This window comes from Caloenas nicobarica, chromosome 27, assembly GCF_036013445.1.
Source record: "Caloenas nicobarica isolate bCalNic1 chromosome 27, bCalNic1.hap1, whole genome shotgun sequence".
Classification (NCBI taxonomy): domain Eukaryota; kingdom Metazoa; phylum Chordata; class Aves; order Columbiformes; family Columbidae; genus Caloenas; species Caloenas nicobarica.
The window spans coordinates 5443000-5462027 of record NC_088271.1 but is presented as its reverse complement, the minus strand read 5'-3'; the positions used below and the strand labels follow the sequence as shown (position 1 = coordinate 5462027).

Below are 19028 nucleotides of genomic sequence, written 5' to 3'. Positions count from 1 at the left end.
GCCGCCGGGCACGGGCAGCCCCCCGCTGCCCGCCCCGAGGCCGAGCCGCCCCGACCCCGCTCCGCTCCCCAGCCCGGGCCGGGCCGGGCCCAGCTCCTCCCGGCCCCGCGGCGAGCCCGGCCCGTGGCACCATCTAGTGGCACCGCCCGGCCCGGGTGCCCCGGGCTGCGAGTCAGCGCTGGGTGCGGGTCAGCCCGGGCCGGTTCTCCCGGCCGGTGCCTTCGCACCAGCGTGTCCCGTTCCCCGGGGGGCAATCGTGTCCCGGGCAGGGGAAGCCGGCCCGGCGGTACCGCCCAGCCCTGGGTGCAGGCGGCCGTAATGATGCTGCTCGGCTGCGTCCCCGGCCCGCGGGGCTCCCGCCGCGGCCCTGCGCACAACGGCAGCCGGGGGCCCTGGGGAGGCGGCGGCGGCCGGGCCAGGGAGCAGCAGCCGCCTGGCCGGGAGCGGCCCCGGGCTCCCCGCGGGGCTGTCGAGGGGCTGCGGCGGGCGGGAGCCACTCGCTGTGATCTGAGGAGCGGAGGGGACAGCGATGGCTCCAGCTCCCGGGTGGCGGGTGCTGGCCAGTGGGCTCCGGGGGAGCTGGTGTCCCCACGACACCCCACTGCAGGGTCGGGACATCCCGTGGCAGCAGCACCGACCCCGGCTGGAAGCGGCAGCCTGGACAGAGAGCCGAGGCGTGGAGCTGATTTCGGTCACCGTGGGAAAGCTGCCCCGCCGCAAGAGGAATGACGGAGGGCTGCTCCCCAGGTGGGGGGCAGAGGAAGGGGGAAGGGAGGAAAGGGGACAGCAGCCATGGGGTCACCTTTTCCCTCACAGCTCCCCCAGGACCAGGAGCCCCAGGCTGGCCACTGTCCCTGTGCCCTCTTGTGCCACTGGTTGAAGCCATTTGAGCCCCCAGGAGACTCTCAGGCAGGGCTGGAGGGAGGGTTTGGGTGTCGGGGCCAGCAAGGGTTGGTGCAGAGCCCCCCAGCCCCTTGGAGAGGGCCAGACAGTGGGAAAGGACACCCGTTCTGGGCACCAGCACCCTCAGCGTCCTGTGAGCCTGCTCCTGCCCAGGGCTGCGGGGGGGGGTGGACGTGGCTGAGCCACCAGCACCATGGAGGACAACAGGGACAGCCCCCCCGTGACTCCTGCTGTGCCCAGGATGCTGCCCCGGGACCCCCTTCCTCCTCCTCCCCTTCTGCAGGCAGCGTCTGGCCCACAAAGGGTTACGCAAGGCACCCTGGAGTGACACCACTGCCACCAGCCTGGGAGCTCGGTGGCTCCTTCCTGGTCGGATCGCACGCTCGGTGAGTGCCTGACCCTGTCCCCTGGGATCTACCGGCCCTGCTTTCCATCTGGGGACAGGGACCCAGCCACGCTTTCATCGGGGAAACTGGCCATGCTTTGTCCCTCTCTGGGTGGCTCCACAACCTGGTGACCCTCCTGGAGTCCTGCCCCAATTGCAGGGAAATACCTGGGGGGGATCATGGGACGCTGCTGTCACAGCTCTCTCCCGAGGGCTGGAGAACGTGCCTCCATCTGACTGATTTACACCCTGGCTGGCTCAGACCTTCCACAAACCCTTTTCCCAGGATCAGCCCATCACCCTGTGGGTCGGGTTGGGTTAGAGGAGCTTCTGGGGGGACCTGGGTCCCCCATCCTGCATGGCCAGGACTAGACAGGGAACGAGCAGTTTTGCAGCACTGGCTGAGACCAGGGACCCCACTGGTCCCGGGCAGGCTGGGGGGTCGCAGGTCAAGGACCCCCATTGGCATGGGTGTTGGGAAACAGGTTACGGGTGCTGGGAAACAGGTTACGGGTGTGAGGATGGCTGTGGGGCACCACTGGGGTGGGCAGGGTGCATCGCTTTCCAATAAATAACCTCCCCACCTGTTGCTGTCCCCATAGCGGGCATTGCTGGCAGCGTCGCCCAGGGCTGGGCACAACCCCGAATCAGGGACCTTGCAGTGGGACGAGCGGCCCCGTTGCAGCTGGGGCTTTGTTTGGTGTTAAACTCCCTGGAAATGCCGACCAGAGTGCGTGTGGGGCAGACTGGGGTGCGTGGGGCTCTCGGTGCTGCGCGCGTTGGGCTGTGGTCAGCTCTGCCCAGATACTGCCCCTCCCAGCGGGGCCATTTCGGGTGCGGGCTGGTTTCTGTCGGAAACCGGCCGAGCCGGCTCCTGCAGCTACCAGGCTCGGCCTTTGGCTCGCGGCAGGCCCTGCGCCAGCTCCCCGGGGGAGACCGGGAGCAGGACTGGGGCTTTGGCAGCACCGTGGGCGCTGCCTGTGCCGGCTGGTGAGACAGGAGCTGCTGCCATCCCCACGCTGTCCCCTCCGCCTGCAAAGAGCCACGGGCAGGAGTGAGACGCAGGTGTGTGGCCGATTTGTGGCTTCCCGGTGATGGGACAATGGTGAGAGCTGGTTGGGGACGGCAAAAGGCTGTGTGGGGTGGCAGTGGGTCAGCTCTGGCGCAGCGGATGAGCTGTCACCCCAGGGAGGGCGATGCTCTGGCTGTCTCATGATTGGGGTCTCTTGGACCTGTAGCTTGTGCTGTGTCACCCGCGGGTGTCCAGGGAGCCTGTGAGCACTGGCCAGCCAACACTGGTGACATGGCTGAGATGGTACCCACCAGTTCAGCTCACTGGTCTGGCAGGAAACCACCCACCACCATGCTGGGGTCTCCTGTTTGTTACCGGTGTTACAAGCACTGAGACAGGTCCGCGAGTGCCATCACAGTGGTGTCCACTCAGCCCCTGCCACCCCTGGGCACGTGTGTCCCCACATGTCGAGCACTGGTGGGTGCTGGGTGGGCACTCAGGCTGGTTTCGGTGGCTCATGACGCAGAGCGGAAACCCGGACTCTGCCCTTGGTGCTCGCAGGCGCAGTCCAGCCAGCCGGGGCTATTTCTGAGGCGCGGGTGAATGATTACACCGTCCCGCCCGGCGCTGCTGTGAGCTTGGTCTCATTTCAGGAGCCCCATTCTGGGCCTGAGCCGCCATGCTGCCCCCGCAGTGTCCCCACGGGATCCCTGCTCAGTGTTGTCCACGGGCCTCAGCGCTCGGCTCTGATGCCCCCTCGTCCCTACAAAGCTGCCCCGGGGCCAGTTCCCAAAGGGGCTGTGGGTATTTCCAGCTTCCCGTGGTGCTGACGTGGGGGCCCCAGCCGGGCTTGAGGGCGGTCAAGGTGTGGGGGGGAACCGGCACAGCCCCCGGCACAGGGGGACGGCAGCAGGGCCAGTGTGGCCAGAACTGGGGGTTGCTGCCATGGCTGAGCCACTGGCCAATCAGAGCCCTGGAGATCTGCTGTGGCAGAGCTATTGGCCAATCAGAGCCCTGGAGAGACTTGTTACGGGGGCAGATATCAGCCAATCAGAATCCAAAGATGTGCCACAGCAGAGCCGTTGGCCAATCAGATCTTCTCTGGCAGGACAGCCGAGCAATCAGTGCCCAGAGAGACTCATGGTAGCAGAGCCATTGGCCAACCAGATCTTGGGGTCCAGCCGTGGCAGAGCTGCCAGCCAATCAGCACCAGGGGAGAGTGCCCGTGCCTCGGCTGTCAGCCAATCAGCACTGGGGAGATCTACCCCTGCTGCCCAATCCTCGATGGTGGCACAATGGCACCTGGTGCCAGACCCAGCAGTGCCAGCGTGGCCATGGCCCGTTGTGCCTGTGCCGTGGCGGTTCCTGTGCCGTGGCGGTTCCTGTGCCGTGGCAGTTCCTGTGCCGTGGCAGGACCCATTTGGGTGCTGGCAGCGCTGTGGTGCCCAGGCAGGAGCAGGACGGGGTGACCTGGCTGGCGGCTGTTGCACCTCGCTCCGGTTGTGGGCTGGGGCTGGTGTGGGCAGGCGGTGGGTGAGGGTCTGTGCTGCCCAGCTGTGCTGGTCGGAGGGGTGGGGACCTGGTGGTGGTGGTGGCATTGCGCTGGGCTGGTGGATTCCTGTCCTCATCACCCTGGAGAATCACCTGATGGTCTCACCTGGGTTTCGTCGGCATGTGTGATGGCACAGACAAACCCTGACACTTCACATCCCCTGATCACACCAGCTCCTCTTGTCCCACCCCATGGGAAGTCACGGGAGGCTCTGGGCGCACTGTCCCCCACCCTACGCAGGGATCCCGCGTCTCTCCGGGTTCACACTGAGATATCCTCCAGGGACCTGGAGCTGGTGAATCTCAAAGCGGTTGGCAGAGCTGCTGGCTCTGCTGTGGTGCTGGAGCAGGAGGGTGGGAGGGCACCGAAGCAGCACCCTGGGGTCTGTGAGCGGGACCACGAGGTCGGTGTGGGCAGATGGTCCCAGCCACGGAAATGGGTCCTGACCTGCTTGTCCTGCCTAAAACCTCATGCTGTGTGGACATGTGGCCAAGGGCACGGAGCTGGACCCCTGTGGTGGGGATCTTGCACTGCACGGAGCAGCTCAGGGTTTCGGAGGCTGCTCCTGTGCGGGGTCAGCTGGGTGTGACATGGCTGTGAGTCCTGGTGTCCCCGGTGGGTGCCCGGGCACTAAGGGGTGTCTATCCCCTGCACCCTTGCGGTTCCCAGTGCCTGCTGCTCATCTTTGCTTCTGCTTTTCATTGCAGCCTGAAGTGAGGCTGAGGAAGGGACCAGTGTCTGCACGGAGGAGCCGCAACCGGTCCGCGCCCCCAGCCGCCGGGCAGGGGCTGCCACACGGGCCGACTGCCACGGCCACTGTCCCGCGCTTGCGCTGGCGGGTGCCCAGCATGGAGGAGATGGTGATCTGGGAGCAGCACACGGTGACGCTGAGCAAGGTGAGCGTGGCCCGGGCTGCCCATGGGAGGGGACGGGTCTGTGGGGCCGTTCTGCCTGACCCCCCCTCTGCCCGTCCCTGTAGGACCCTCAGCGGGGCTTTGGCTTCGCTGTCTCTGGAGGCCGAGACCGTCCCAACAAGGTGACTGGGGACACAGCGGTGGTCGTTTCGGATGTGGTGGCTGGGGGACCAGCGATGGGGCGGCTCCAGTGAGTGTGCGGGGATGTGGGGACATGGGTGGTGCTCACTGGGAAGGGCTGCGAATTGCTCCTGCTGGGACAGGGTCAGCACTGCTGCCACCCTGCCCAGCTGGGTTGGGACCCCTGGGGCAATGGGTGCCCTCAGCACCCGCCAGCTCCCCAGCTGTGATTTCCCTCCCAGGAGGAAGGATCACATCGTGATGGTGAACGGCCTTTCCATGGAGAACGTCTCGTCCTCCTTTGCCATCCAGACGCTTAAAGCCTGCGGCAAGATTGTCAACATTGTGAGTGGTACCTTGGGCAGGACGGGGGCTGGCACTGTGCATGGGGCTGCCCTGCGCCTGTCCCCATCCCGGCTCCCCTGTCACTCACCCTCCGGGGTCCTGTTGGGGACATGGCAACTGCTGTAGGAACATCTGGCAGAGGCAGATGCACCCACCATCCTCTCCTTCTCACTTTCCACCTGCAGACACTGAAAAGACAGAAGAAGGTTCACCTCCCCGCCAGCAAGAGTAGCCCCAGGTCCCCGGCTGTGCCCCGGCGCTACGATTCAGACGAGGACAATGGGCCGCATGGTGTGGATCCAGCCCTGCGCTGCTCCCGGGATGACCTGGACCACAGCCAGGGCTACGACGGGGACTCGTCCAGCGAGAGAAGCTCTGGCGACCACCAGGCTTACGGCCGCCAGCACAAGCTGGTGTCCCGGAACCGGAGGCAAAGCCAGGACAGCAGCTACCAGCGGCAGAGCCCCGGCAGCGGCTCGGATCGGAGGGGCTACAGCCGGCACCGCTCTGCCAATGGCTTTGGTCACGAATGGGACACCAACGGCCTGGCCCTGGTGTCTGGCTTCAAGCGGCTGCCACACTGGGATGTGCCCGTGAAGCCCATCACGTCGGTCCTGGTGAAGCAGAAGGAGAACGAAGGTGTGGACCTCCCGTTCCCTCTGTCCCTGGGTCCTGTCACCTGATTTGTGGCCGTGTATCCCCTGGGAGGAGGTGATGGCGTGGTTTGTGTAGGGTCTGGCTTGTGGTGGGTGGGCAGCGCGGGCCGTGCACCAGGTGTGCCAGGACTCAGCCCGCGGTTGCAGAGCTCAGCTTTGGGGCTTGCTAGTGCCCCGAGGGGACCCAGGGTGGGCTCGTGGGAACGGTGCCTGGGGGGACCGCGGGCGGGTCCTGCATCTGCCTGGTGCTGATGCTGTCATGGTCTCTGATGCAGAGTATGGCCTGAAGCTGGGGAGTCAGCTCTTCATCAAGCATATAGTGGAGAGCGGGCTGGCGGCGAGGGACGGCTCCTTGCAGGAGGGAGACCTCATCCTGAAGGTATATGATGCACAGCACTTGCTGGAGATCTCATTTCCGTGTCTTTGAGTGGCTCGTCCCTAGTGTCACTGCAGGGGACAAGCCAAGAGCTGCATGCCAAGGATGGCGGCTTGGCTGGGTTGGCTGGCTGCCCACACTCTGCCCAGGCTCCCAGTCAGCACCAGGGACCCGACGGGCTCTTGGGGCTCAGCTCCCCGCGATGCCGAGCCTGACTGCTTGGGGCAGCCCCATGGCGTTCAGCCAGGGATGGTGGCTTGTCCCACTGCCACAGCAGGATCGTGTCTGCTCCGCTGCCCCTATGGCACCTGGTCCCCTGCCATGTGTGCGTGTCCCTACCCGGGGAGCTCAGGTGTCAGGGTACGTCAGGTGAAACATGCTTAAAGTATTTGGGGAGGAACAGACAGAGGGAGATGCTCTGGCGGGGGAATTGGACTGGATGATCTTTTGAGGTCCCTTCTAATCCCTGACATTCTGTGATTCTGTGTGTGATGATTCATTTGCACACATGGGCCAGGCAGACCCATGGCTGCTGGGAACTGGGGCCAAAGCAGCTCTGGGGCAAGTGGGAGGGATTTTGTCCCAGCAATCAGCTGGGAAAAGCTGCTGAACCTTGGGGAGATCACAGCCCCACAGGCCGCTGGGGGCCTGACTCCCCAGTACCAGTCTGGTGCGTGGCAGGACAGCCCTGGGCCAAGGTCAAAGTAAAACTGAGCTTCAGGCAGCAGCTGAGCAGGTCTCTGCAGCTCCTGCCTCCATGCTGGGCCCCTTGCAGCTAAAGGTTAATTAGCCTTGCTAATTTGTTTCCTCTGTGCAGGATGAGGCCCCACTGGGAGGCAGCCAGGAAGGGGGACATGGCCCAGGACAGAGGAAGCTGTGGGAGCTGGGGCTGGACCGGAGGGGCTGGGAAGGGACTGGGAAGGAAGCAGTCAGAGCATCATATTAGAGCAATTCCTGGGGGCGGCTTTCCCAGGAGCGAGCGCCCTGAGTCCTCCTGCTCTGCCCCCCAGATCAACGGGGTGCCCAGCGAGGACATGTCCCTGGCTGACACCCAGCAGCTCATCGAGCGGACGGAGGGGACCCTGACCCTGCTTGTCCTTCGGGACAACCGGCAGTTCCTGGTCAACATCGCTGACATAGATGACAGCCAGAGCGACAGCTCCCGGAGGGATGGTGAGGGGACATGGTGACGGGGCCAGATACACAGCACAGGGACTGGACAATCACTGACGCATCTTCCCTCCTGTTGCTGTAGACATCTCCGACATCAACTCTGAACGGTCCCACCCGCCATCCCGTAAGGCCTCCCCGCCACCTGCAGCTGCTGCCAGGATGAATTCACCGTGAGTCCCGCTCTGTCCCCACCAGCCCCGTCCCCCGCCAGATCCCGCTGTGCTCTTTTCCTGTCTGCAGGGGCTGGGTCACCCCAGAGGTGGCTCTGCCATTTAGTCCCAGCTTGCTCCACTGTCCCTGCTGTGGCGCTGCCTGCCCGTGCCCATCCAATGCTGGCCCCATCACCTGCCTAGATCCTGCTCCAACTTTGTTCCAGGGAGGGGAGACGATCGAAGAGGGACCCTGCAGCCGACACGATTGTGGACAACGCTCGGGGCCCTGGTGAGTGAGCTCAGCTGAGGCCGAGGGAGTTCAGGACACTGAGGGGGCTCCGGGCTCCTGCGTGTTCGCTGTCTGACCCCCCTGGCAGAGCCCAGGCAGTGGCGCAGCCCCCGCCATCCCCTGGAGCTGCTCTCCTTCCCCGCAGACCTGCTGGAAGCTGTGGAGGGGGCCGGCAGCCGCAGCCCCCATGCCAGCCCCGCGGCTCGAGCTGCCCGCAGGGACGGGTGCGTCTGCGAGGGGCGGTGGGGAAGGGCTGGGGGAGATGGGAAGCTGCTCTGGCACAAGGTTGGGGTCACAGGGCCGGTGACCCCCTGTGCTATCCCCAGCATGTCACTGCCGGGCTGACCACAGCTCCCCCTGTGACAGGTACAGCGCTGACTCCAGGGTCGTGCACTTTGTGAAGGCCAAGAGCGTTGGCCTGCGCCTGGCTGGTGGGAATGATGTGGGCATCTTTGTGTCGAGCGTGCAGGAGGGCAGCCCGGCCGAGAGCCAGGGCATGCGGGAAGGGGACCAGATCCTGCAGGTACTTGGGGATGGGAACGGCTCCAAACGCTTCTGCAGTGGGACTGGCACAAACCTCTTGGGTCTGGGGGTCAGGATTTCTCCTGCTGGGCATCGATTTGGGTCAGTGCCCATGGCCCATACCCATTGGCTCTGCGGGCACTGCCTGAGGGGACAGTCCTGGCTCTGGCACCGCTAACACTCAACAGGGTGCACGCAGCACCTCAGCTGGCCCAGGGGCCCTCCCCAGGGTCACTAGGGGTGGTGGCAGGCACTTGGGTGACAGGGACCAGCCACCTCTCCCACCCTGCCTTGGGCGCTGTCATGCCCGGGTCTCCCACTGGTACCTGTGCCCTCTGTCCTGCCGGCAGGGCCGTGTCCAAATGCTTTTCCATGGCAGGTGAATGACACCAGTTTCCAGAACCTGACCCGCGAGGAGGCCGTGGAGTATCTGATGCGCCTGCCGCCAGGCGAGGACATTGTGCTGTGGACCCAGAGCAAGCAGGACAGTGAGTGACGACCAGACTCATCCTGGGCTTGTGCCTCTCCCTGCTCTGTCTCTTCTGAGCAAGTGTCAGAGCTGCTGGACTTGCCATGGCCCTTTCTGCCCCTGCAGGGTGGTCCTTCCTCCCTGCACCCCCCTCCTCCTCCAGAGAGGTGATGGGAGGGAACCAGACCATCCTGGCTCTGGTCGTGCCTCAGCATCCTGGAGCAGGCATTTCTGGCACCATGGCTCAGCCTGGAGTGGCCACTGTACGCCGGGGGGGTCACGTCCTGCTATTCGCAGCACACCTGAGCGAGCCATGGGAGGAAAAGGTGTCCCCAGTGCCCTCCTTAGCAGCAAGGGCTCCTGGGGAGGCTCCCGGCCAGCCCAGCTCCTGCCCAGATCCCTCCAGCACCTTCCTCTGCAGCATCTTCCTCCTCAGCCCCTGATGGTCCCTCTCACCCTGGGCTCCAGTTTACAGGAAGATGATCTCATCCAACGTGGGCGACTCGTTCTACATCCGGACACACTTTGACTTTGAGAAGGACACACCGTCGGGGCTCAGCTTTGTCCGTGGGGACATCTTCCATGTGCTGGACACCATGTACCGCGGCAGGCTGGGGAGCTGGCTGGCTGTGCGCATGGGCAGGGACCTGCAGGAGCAGGACAAGGGCATCATCCCCAACCGGAGCAGGTAGGGATGGAGCCAGAAACAGCCCCAGGATGAGCAGAGCTGGGGGGCAGCTCCCCAGTGAGACGGGGACATGGACAGTGGCCCCAGCAAGAGGCAAAGGCTGGTGGAGCAGCGCTGGGAAGCGTGAGCCATTGAAATCCCTTCTTGGGTGGTGGGGCAGCTGATGCTCTGTTTGTTCAAGGTCCCAGAGGAAAGGGGCTGCCACAGCCTCACCAGCTGTGCTGCTGAGTGGGGATACCAGCTCCTCCCGCCCCACTCCTCAGAGCCCAGCGAGACAAGGCAGGGGGTAAATCCAGAGGTGCCAGGTCCTGAGCCCTTTCCCCTCCCAGGGCCGAGCAGATCGCCAGCCTGGAGTCAGTGATGAAAGCTACATCTGGTGGCAACCCCTCCGGGGCACGGGCCGAATTCTGGAAGCTGCGGGGCCTGCGGGGAGCCAAGAAAATGCTGCGGAAGAGCCGTGAGGACCTGTCTGCCCTCACAAAGCAGGGCCACTACCCACCCTATGAGAGGGTGGTCCTGAAGGAAGGTGGGCACCAGGGCTGAGTCCTCGTCACCCAAACTCACCCAGGGGACATTGGCCCCGGGGCTGCCCTGCTGCAGATGCCGGTGGGCTCCCCTCTCCTGGATGAGTCCCAGGCCTGTGGGCACCTCGAGGAGCCGGGCTGCCTGGGTGCTGCCAGCTCTGCCCTTGCCCACAGCTTCCCTGAGCCGCTCCGTCTTCTCCCCACAGCCAGCTTCAAGCGGCCGGTGGTGATCCTGGGCCCCATCGCAGACATCGCCATGCAGAAGCTGAGCACGGAGCTGCCCGAGCTGTTCGAGATCGCCCGTATGTACCCCCCACGCCAGGGGAAATTGTATCCAGCAGCCAGACCCTCAGTGTCTGGGACCCGTGGGAGCTCTTTAACTGTGGCTCTGGCCTGATCCTGCCTCATTGTCCCCTCCCTGTGACACCCCAACACTTTCCTGGACTTGTTCACCCTCTCCCCATGCATCATGACACCAGCCAGGACCCAGACATGTCTCCCCCTTGAGGGACACAGCCCTGGGGCTGGGGACAGCCAGACCCAGCCTGGGGCTGCCAGAGCTGCTCCGTCTCCCCCAGCCCCTCTCACGCCACGTCTCCCTGTGCCGCAGCGAGCGTCCCCCGCGATGGGGCATCCTCCAAGGTCATCAAGTTGGACTCAGTGCGGCAGATCGCAGAAAAGGTGAGAGACCTTCCTGTGTCCTTGGAGCCGTCTGGGCTAGGGCCTGAGGGAGCCCAGGGCCGCCAGCCCTGTCCCCAGCGGGGCTGATGGCTGTGCCCTGCCCCAGGACAAGCACGCCTTGCTGGACATCACGCCCTCGGCTGTGGAGCGTCTCAACTACGTGCAGTACTACCCAGTGGTGGTGTTCTGCGAGCCCGAGAGCAGGCAGGGCATCAAGGCCATGCGGCAGTGGCTGGTGCCCGACTCCAGGAAGAGCTCGCGGCGTCTCTACGCCCAGGCCAGCAAGATGAAGAAGCACTGCAGCCACCTCTTCACTGCCACCATCAACCTCAGCAGCAATGCCTGGTATGAGGCCATCAAGGACATCATCAGGACACAGCAGAGCCAGCCCGTCTGGACGACGGCAGAGCAGGTACAGGGAACGGGGTGCCTGCAGCACGGCTCAGCCTGCTCAGGCTGCAGCCAGGCTGGTGCCGCTGCCAGGCACCCGTCCAACTCCTGGGGTCTCAGGTTTCTGTCATCCCCACCCGCAGGCAGATCTGGCACGGGAGGACAGTCTGGAGCTGCTGAACCCACCGAGTGCAGCAGCCTCAGGCTACCTGACCTGTGACAGCCGCGCCAACAGTGACTACGAGGACACGGACGGCGAGGCAGGCGCCTACACCGACGGCGAGGCCGAGGACACGTGTGACCAGCCTGGGCTGGCCCGCTCCTCTGAGCCAGCGCAGGTGTCCCCAGGCCATGGCCTGAGTGAGCAGGTGGGTCCCCTCACGCTGGTCCAAGGGGCTGACAGGGGTGGCATAGTGTCCAGCTACGGGGGCCAATTCCTGTCCCCTGTCACCTCCCACTGCCACAGGGCCCAGCTCTGGCTCCCCGTGGGGAAACACAGCCCAGCCCCTGGCATGGGCACAAATCCCCCTCTGACCCCCCATCTCTCTGGCCTTTCACAGGCACCCAAGCAGCAGCAGGAGCACTGGCGGGGCCAGCACCACGACAGCATCAGGTACCACGGGGCTGGGGCAGGGCCTGCGGAGCCACCGGTGCCCGCTCTTCCTGGCCCAACCTGCCCAGCGGGGACTGTCCCCATCACCCACCCAACAGGGGGGGCAGAGGCATCATGCGGCATTTTGTGCCCCAGGGAATACGAGCACGACGCCGTGAGGAAGAGGTTCACGCGGGCCAGGGATGACTCGGATGAGGATGAAGGCTACGAGTGGGGTCCGGCTACAGACGTGTAAGCACCACTGGCATGTCCCACGGCCCCTTGGACCAGCCCGGCCCCAGCCCCACAGGCCGGTCCAGGTGGTGCCGCAGAGCAGCGCACAGCCAGGCTGGGCCTCATCCTGCTGCACCCGCACCACCAACTGCCTTTTGGCCATGGCCTCTGCTGCTGGAATAAACGGAATGTTTTGATCTGCGGTTCTGTACGTGCTGGGTGGCGGTGGCAGGGAACACACCTGCAGCACGGTGGCCTCGCTTGGGACCCAGGCAGGTCCCACCCCAAGAGGCGTCGATGCAGCAATTGGCCGTAGGTTGTGCTAACTTCTGGCACCGCAGCAGGCTCGGGGCAGAGCTGAGCCGCCTCAGCTGCAGCCCAGCCAGGGCTCCCAAACTGCAGCATCGCACATTCCCCAAAATTTTTATTTTTACATCAACCAAGCACACAGGCACAGTAAGGTTAGTGCTGCCTTGGCCACAAGGAACCAGACACCCACTCATGAAAAAACACAGCACCAGGGGCTGGTCCTTGGGGCTCAGGACCCCGAGCTCCCCAGGACATGGGACTGGGCAGCACCACATTCCCTTTTGTTGGACCAAGCGATGGCGCTGAGGAGTGTGAGCTGGTGCTGGTCTGTGCGTGCAGAGCAGTCAAAAGCAGCACCAGGGAACAGCAGAGGTAGTTTCCCACCTTGGTGCAACAGGTCTAACAGGGATTTCATTTGCAGCCCTGGCAAAGCCAGAGAGAAGGAGCGGCTGCCCTGAGGGCTGAGTCGGGGCCCTGCTGGCTCTCCCTCGGGGTGTCAGCGTGCACCCACATGCAGGTGTGCAGGGTCTGGGGCTTCCAGCACCACCCCCACCTGGGTAAAGGCACCATCGGTGAGCATAAGAGCACTGTCTATGATGTCTGGATGGGGTGACCTTTCACGCAGGGTCCCCTCTCCTCCTGCCAGTGCAGGCCAAGGCGAGGGACGCTGTGAAGCAGTGGGACAGGCACTGGGAGGCAGGGACGGGTGAGCGGAGGGGACAAGGTGCCCAAACGTTGGCACTGCCAGTGCTGACACTGCTCAGGCTGGGGATCAGGCCCCTGCTGTGTCCTGTGTAAAACTGAAGAGGCGCAGGCAGAGGGACGCAGCGAGGGCGCTGGGGCGGGAGGCAGAGCCTGTCCTGCCCGCACAGCCCTGGGCTCGCTCCTGCCTGCCCCCGGCACGTGCGGTGACAGCCAGGCATGGCCAGCGGCTCACAGGAAGAGGGGCTGCTCCTGCCCAGTCAGCAAGCGGTACGTGGAGGCCGGCATGGTCTTGATGTGGACCTGGGCAGAGACGCACAGATCAGCCGGGAGATGCCAGAGCCTGGGCTGGAGCTGCTGGTGCAGAGCTCCGCACCCAGCCTGCTCCACGCGCAGCCCTGGTCCCCCTGCTCACCTCGCTGACTGCCTGCGTGAGGATCTGGATGATCTTCTCGTGGGGCGTTGCCACCACGCTCTGCCCGTTGATCTCGATGATGCGGTGCCCCACGCGGATGCCACCTCTCTCTGCGATGCCCCCACGCATCAGGCTGCAGATCTGGGGAGCAGGTAAGTGCGGCTAAGAGCAGAGCTGTGCCCACGGCACAACCACCACCCCAAACCCTCCCATCCATGCAGGCTCTTGGTAAGAGCTCTGCACTTGGGTGCTGTCTCCTCTAGCCCATGGTGTGCAGCCAGGGCAGGGATGTCTCTTTGGATTGCTGCCACCAGAGTAATGTGCTGGGATGTACGGCAAGGGCACCGTGCAGGATTTTGTTCCCCCCACAGGCTTTTGTTCCCCCGCTGCCAGAGAGCTCAGCTTCCCCCATCAAACCCTCGTGCTCCCATCCAGCCGGGGCTGCAGTGCCAAAGCTTCTCCCTGGGGCGGCAGCTCCCATGCGCCTGCGAGTACCCACATCTACAGCACCACAGGAAGCACTGGTCAGTGTGCAGTGCGGCCCTGGCACCCCCCACCCCATCAACTCCCGCGGGGCCTGGAAATGCCCCTCTCTGCCTTCCCACTGTGGAGCCCAGAGCCGGCAGGGGCTGGAGCACTGGGGACAGCAAGAAATGTCACCAAGATCGCACCAAGAAAGTCAGGAAGAAACCACCGCCCCGAAAGCAAACAGCTAAAGAGCACCAGGGAGACAGATCCAACCACTGGAAAGCGGGGAAGAGCCTTTCACTGGGGCACAGCGGAGCCCTGTGAACCCTCAGGCCTGGCAGGCACACGAGTGCTGGAGCTGCGCGCTCGTCCCCAGGGACGCAGCCACGACCGCGTGTCCCTCTGTCAGGTGGGCGGCTGATGCTCTTGGCTGAGCCCGGCCTGGCTCCGCTCCCGTCCCCAACACTCACCACACCGTTCTCAACACAGAAACCCAGCTGGTACTTGGAGTCGGGGCGCCGGATGACAGCTGTGGTGACAGGGGAACAGTGCACGATGTTCAGTGTCACCTCTGGCTGGTGCTTCAGCTCCTGGAAAACGGGATGGGGCTTTGTCAGACTTTGGGGAGCTATTTGGCATGGTTGAGAGGGGTGCTGCAGCCACGTTGGTCACAGCAGAGCTGAGGATTAGCAATGTGTTTTCAACGGCGAAACTGAGGCACATGCAGGGATACTGCCATGCTCAAATTCAATCAGAAGAGTTTATAAATCCAGTCCAAGATGTCCCACTCTGTCCTTGCCTTCAGCTCCTTCCTGCCCATGAGGTAAAAGATGTACCAGGTTCCCTCCAGGCTAGATGCTGCCTCCTTGGTTAGGGCCTGCCCATACTCTGCTGCAGTAAGCTCAGTCCCGAGCTTTGCCCCTGCCTTGTCACACCCTTCCTCCTGAGCCCACAGCCTTCTATCCCCCACTCACCCCACACTAGGAGCATCGGGGGACCCCGGCATCCCAGACACGCCCAGGCCGGTCCCTGGCTCTGCCAGGGAGGCCGGTGGCCGCAGCCCCAGCTCACCCGGATGATGCTCTGGCAGGTGTGGAGGGGCAGCCCCACCAGGCTCGTCCCGTTGACGGACATGAGGCGGTCCCCAATGCTCAGCTCGCCCGACCTCTCCGCGGGGCCCCCGTGCATCAGGTTGGCGATGACCACGGTGGGCAGGATGGAGCCCCAGCCCGACTCCACGACGGCGATGCCCAGGATCTCCCCCTTCTGCTTCCGGATGCAAACCTGGGGGGGGCACAGATGGATTACGGTCACCTGAGCCATGGGGAACATTGTCCCAGCCCCAGCATGGGTGCTCTGGGCTCACAGTCACCCAGGATGGGACCCAGTTTTGTAGGGAGCACCTCGGCTGCCCAGGGAGCTGTGGAAGGAATGGCACAGAGCTGCCAGCCAGTTCCCCGCACTGTCCCCACCCCTCCAAGGCATCTCTTACGTCCTTGCAGTTCTCCTGCCGGGAGAAGTGGTTCAGCTCCGCGTTGTATTGCTCCTGGTCCTCAAGGGCACGGCTGTACTGGCGAGGGCTCAGCTGGCTTGGGTCGATGCTGTTTGCCTCCAGGAAGCGCTGGTAGGCCACGCCAAACGCCTGTCCGATGGCCTGAGCGATGATCTGGGCCTGCAGAAAGACAGGGCTCGTTTGTGCCCGTGGTCAGGGCTGACGCACTCATGGCCAAACTGGAGCCCGCAGCTGCCAGCACCCCGCAACGCCCCAGCTCCAGGGCACCCTGGCTCCTTCCCTGCCTGAACAGGCCAGTCCTCCTCCTTTCTACCACAGAGGTACTTGGGCTGGGCTCCTTGCTCTCGTCAGGAGTCCCCAGAGCACCCGGTTGTTACAGCGGGATGGGGCCCAGGACCCCAAGGCCACCCTGCCCTCCCGAGGGACTCGCTGTCGCCTCACATCAGCTGAGTGGAAGACATGGCAGATCATCTTGTAGAGCCGCTTTTCCTCTGTCACCTCCGACCGCTGAGGCAGTTTCCGGCGCGCCATGAGCACCACGAGGGAGCCGATATCAGCGATGTAGGAGATGGTCTGGAGGGAGTGATCCATCATGGCCTCCTGGAAGGGGACACGGGCAGAGTTGTTTAGCTGTCCCCGGCCCAACGGACCCCACAGGAGCCCGCGAGCCAGCCAGGCACCGCCACGAGCAGGAGGGATTTTGTTCAAAAGCCACCACGCCGGGATGCAGCTCAAACGCCAGGAACACGCTGTGCAGACACCACATCTGCACTAAAAGGTACAAACCAAAAGCTTCTTTGATCAAGGACTCATCTGCATCTCTGGGTGCTGTTGTGGGACAAGACAGCTCTTTCCTATTACTACAAAGCAGAAACTAATCCAGAGACAAAGAGCTACAAAAATTTCAAGTGTAAGTTCTCTGGAGCTTGGTCTGGGAACCCAGCAGCTCCCGCAAGGTGCAGTTTGCATGAGAAGCCTCATGCAGCCGGGCAGAGCCAAGGGACACGACACGTCTGCGTGGGTGACTGTGGAGTGACGTGTCACCTCCCAGAAGCGTGTCCGCGCCCGCAGGCCATCCCTGGGCGCAGCCCCGCTGGCGGGGGTGCCAGTGGAGATCCCAAGGCCAAACAGGAAGGTTCTGGCAGCCCCAGAGCCACGTGGATGCTTGTGTTCCCTGCTCACCTGCGTGTCGGCTGTGAGCACCTTGATCCTCTGCGTGGAGACAAACAGATCCACCTCGGTCATGGGCTGTGACTCCCCCTCTGGTGCCTGCAGAACGATGCACCCAGGAGAGGTCACAGCTCCTGCCAGGACTCCTCTGGGTCCCTGCCCCACAGCCAGGGGGTCCCTTTGGGAAGGTCTCCACACCCAGGAGGGGCTGGGCTGGTGGCAGTTGTGTCTCCCTACCCCCCCGCACCTTGATCCTGTCCACCGCCTCCTGGGCCTGCGCCATGCGGACGCTGGTTGGGGGGTTCCTCTCCGAGACCAGCTGTGTGGAGCCCAGGTACTTTGCCCCAAAAATCACACCATCCAGCAGATCCTCTGGGTCGCAAGGGCCTGGAACTGAGGTATCAGGAGGGACTAAGCAGGGGCTGGTCCCCCCACCTCTGAAAACTGGGGTTACCAACTCCTACTACCCGTTAGCTGCATTCCTACGCGTGGCAAAGCAGCTCAGTGCTTGGGAGATGAGCTCCTGGCATCACCGCGACACCAGCTCTGACCCACAGCTGCTTCCCCCTTCCCCCTGGTATCCCCCTTTCTCCCTTCCCAAGCCTGAGCATCCCCCTCCCCAACCCCTGAAGCAGGCCCACGTGCTCAGTGAAGGGTGAGACGGGATCAAATGAGCCACCCAGAGCCTGCAGCCACATTCTCAGCCTGTGTGGGTGCAGAGCCAGGTGCTCCCTCCCTGGCTGGGATCCCTGGCCACCCCGCATCCAGGGTCAGAGCAGGAGGTGGAGGGTCAGGACTCCTGGCTGCTTTTGCTGCTCAAGCATAGAAGCAACTCACCCTCTTTGAAGGCCGAGCAGGAGGATGGGGGTTCCCTGTTCTGCAAAGCAATGAGAGAGCAGGTGAGGCTCCAGTTGGGATCCCCGAGATTCAGCTTGTCCCCCAGCCAGGCTGCCCTGGAGCCCCAGGACAGCGAGGACTCAGTGATCCAGGGCCAGGGGGAAACAGGCTCCTGAGACTGGGGGTGTTCAGACCCACCAGCCTCTTCTCCGGGGCCTGCACGGATCAGAAAGCCGTGCAAGCATCCCCCTGTGGTCAGGGCAGCAGGAGCCACTGCCAGTACCAAGGGTCTTGTCTGGGCACCCCAGCAGCATGAGGCCCTGTAAGACCCGAGGAAAAGATGCCCCTGGCTCCCCTCTGCCCCCACCCAAAACCTTATGAGGGAGCAGAGCCAAAGGGCACGTCCTGGCTCGCTGCCGCAGCCCCTGTGCGATGCACTCACAGTCACGCCGCCTTGGGGTGGCTGCTCTGCCTGTGGGGCCGCAGCGGGAGGCAGGGCCACCCAGCCTGGCTCCGGGGAACCATCCCGATTGCCCTCGCAGGTGGAGTCGACCTCGCCGAGCCCCTCTCCGTAATACCAGTTGCCAGAATGTCCTTCCTCCGAGCTCTCTGGCCTCCCCAGCCCTTCTGGCTTCTCCACAGCAGCCAGCTCCTCCTGAGCCCGCAGCATCTCCAGGTTGGTCCCGGCCAGGACATCAGAGCGGGCCAAGGGCGTCTCGGCGCTGGGCTCTGGCAGCCCCTCCTCGTAGCACAGGAGGCTCAGCAAGTCCTCCCGGTCGGCCTCGGCGAAGAGCAGCCCGTGGCAGGGCCGGGCACAGCAGGGCCGCGTCTCCAGGCCCCGGCCCATGGCCACGTGCAGCGGGCACGGCTGGCACCGGCCCCGGCACTGCCCGGAGCCCCGCCGGGGCTGCTCGCCCGGCCGAGCGGCTGTGCCGGAGCTGCAGGGGGGCAGCGGGCCCTGTGCGGTGGGCGAGCGGTCGCAGAGGTGGGGGTCGAGGGTCTGCAGCTGGGCCAGCAGGCCCTGCAGCTCTGAGGGCTCATCCTCCGCATCCTCGGCCCACGGGGCCCTGCCCGGGCGGGCGCTGCCCTCGGGGGCCTCATCCAGCTCCATGCCCGTCGCGTCGCTGGGGGCTCGGGAGTGTCCTGGCTCCCCAGGGCTGCTGCTGCCGCTGGGTTTCCAGCCAGCGCGGCCCCGCGGCCCCGCGGCCGCCGCCTCCGGCTCCTCCGCCCTCCCCGGGTCCCGGCAAAGCTCAGTTCGTGCCCCCGACCCTTCCCGGGGGGTCGAGGCTGGAGCGGGGCCCGAGCCGGGCCCCGGGCCCCTCCGCTGACCCTCGGGGCCGGACAGGTCGTGCCGGGGGCGCGGGCTGAGGAAGGGGGGCCCCTCCGGCCGCCCGTCGCCCGTGCGGAGCCCGGGGCCGCCGGGCCGCACCGCGGGCCCTTCCTCCGTGTCCATGGCCGGTGGCTCCGGGGGCTCGTCGCTGCCGAGGTCCGGGGCAGAGGCCGCAGCCGCCTGGAAGTCCATGCTGCTCTCCATGGCGGGCAGCGGGCGGGCCCGGGCCCGGTGCCGGTGCCGGTGCCGCGCTCCCCGCCCCGCTCGCGGCCGCCGCTTCCGGGCCCCGCCCCGCGCGCGCGCGCGG

General features: G+C 64.8%; 2 protein-coding genes across 2 annotated transcripts; one reads left to right on the top strand and one right to left on the bottom strand.

Annotated features, from left to right (window-relative positions):
• The first annotated feature begins 140 nt into the window (after nt 1-140).
• On the top strand, nt 141-12149 carry TJP3 (tight junction protein 3). The gene is made up of 21 exons (XM_065652810.1): nt 141-747; nt 1187-1289; nt 4560-4748; nt 4832-4956; nt 5129-5231; nt 5417-5870; nt 6163-6266; nt 7274-7436; nt 7519-7606; nt 7813-7877; nt 8023-8101; nt 8244-8400; nt 8779-8887; nt 9337-9556; nt 9886-10082; nt 10287-10382; nt 10691-10761; nt 10868-11173; nt 11295-11519; nt 11712-11764; nt 11900-12149. The coding sequence occupies exons 1-21, from the start codon at nt 530-532 to the stop codon at nt 11997-11999; spliced, it is 3225 nt and encodes a 1074-aa protein (XP_065508882.1). The 5' UTR covers nt 141-529; the 3' UTR covers nt 12000-12149.
• Nucleotides 12150-12384: 235 nt separating this feature from the next.
• On the bottom strand, nt 12385-19002 carry APBA3 (amyloid beta precursor protein binding family A member 3). Its single transcript, XM_065652811.1, has 10 exons — nt 17834-19002; nt 17392-17431; nt 16802-16947; nt 16567-16653; nt 15826-15984; nt 15364-15543; nt 14943-15155; nt 14342-14461; nt 13404-13544; nt 12385-13291 (listed from the first exon to the last, which is right to left on the bottom strand). The coding sequence occupies exons 1-10, from the start codon at nt 18923-18925 to the stop codon at nt 13220-13222; spliced, it is 2250 nt and encodes a 749-aa protein (XP_065508883.1). The 5' UTR covers nt 18926-19002; the 3' UTR covers nt 12385-13219.
• Nucleotides 19003-19028: the final 26 nt, after the last annotated feature.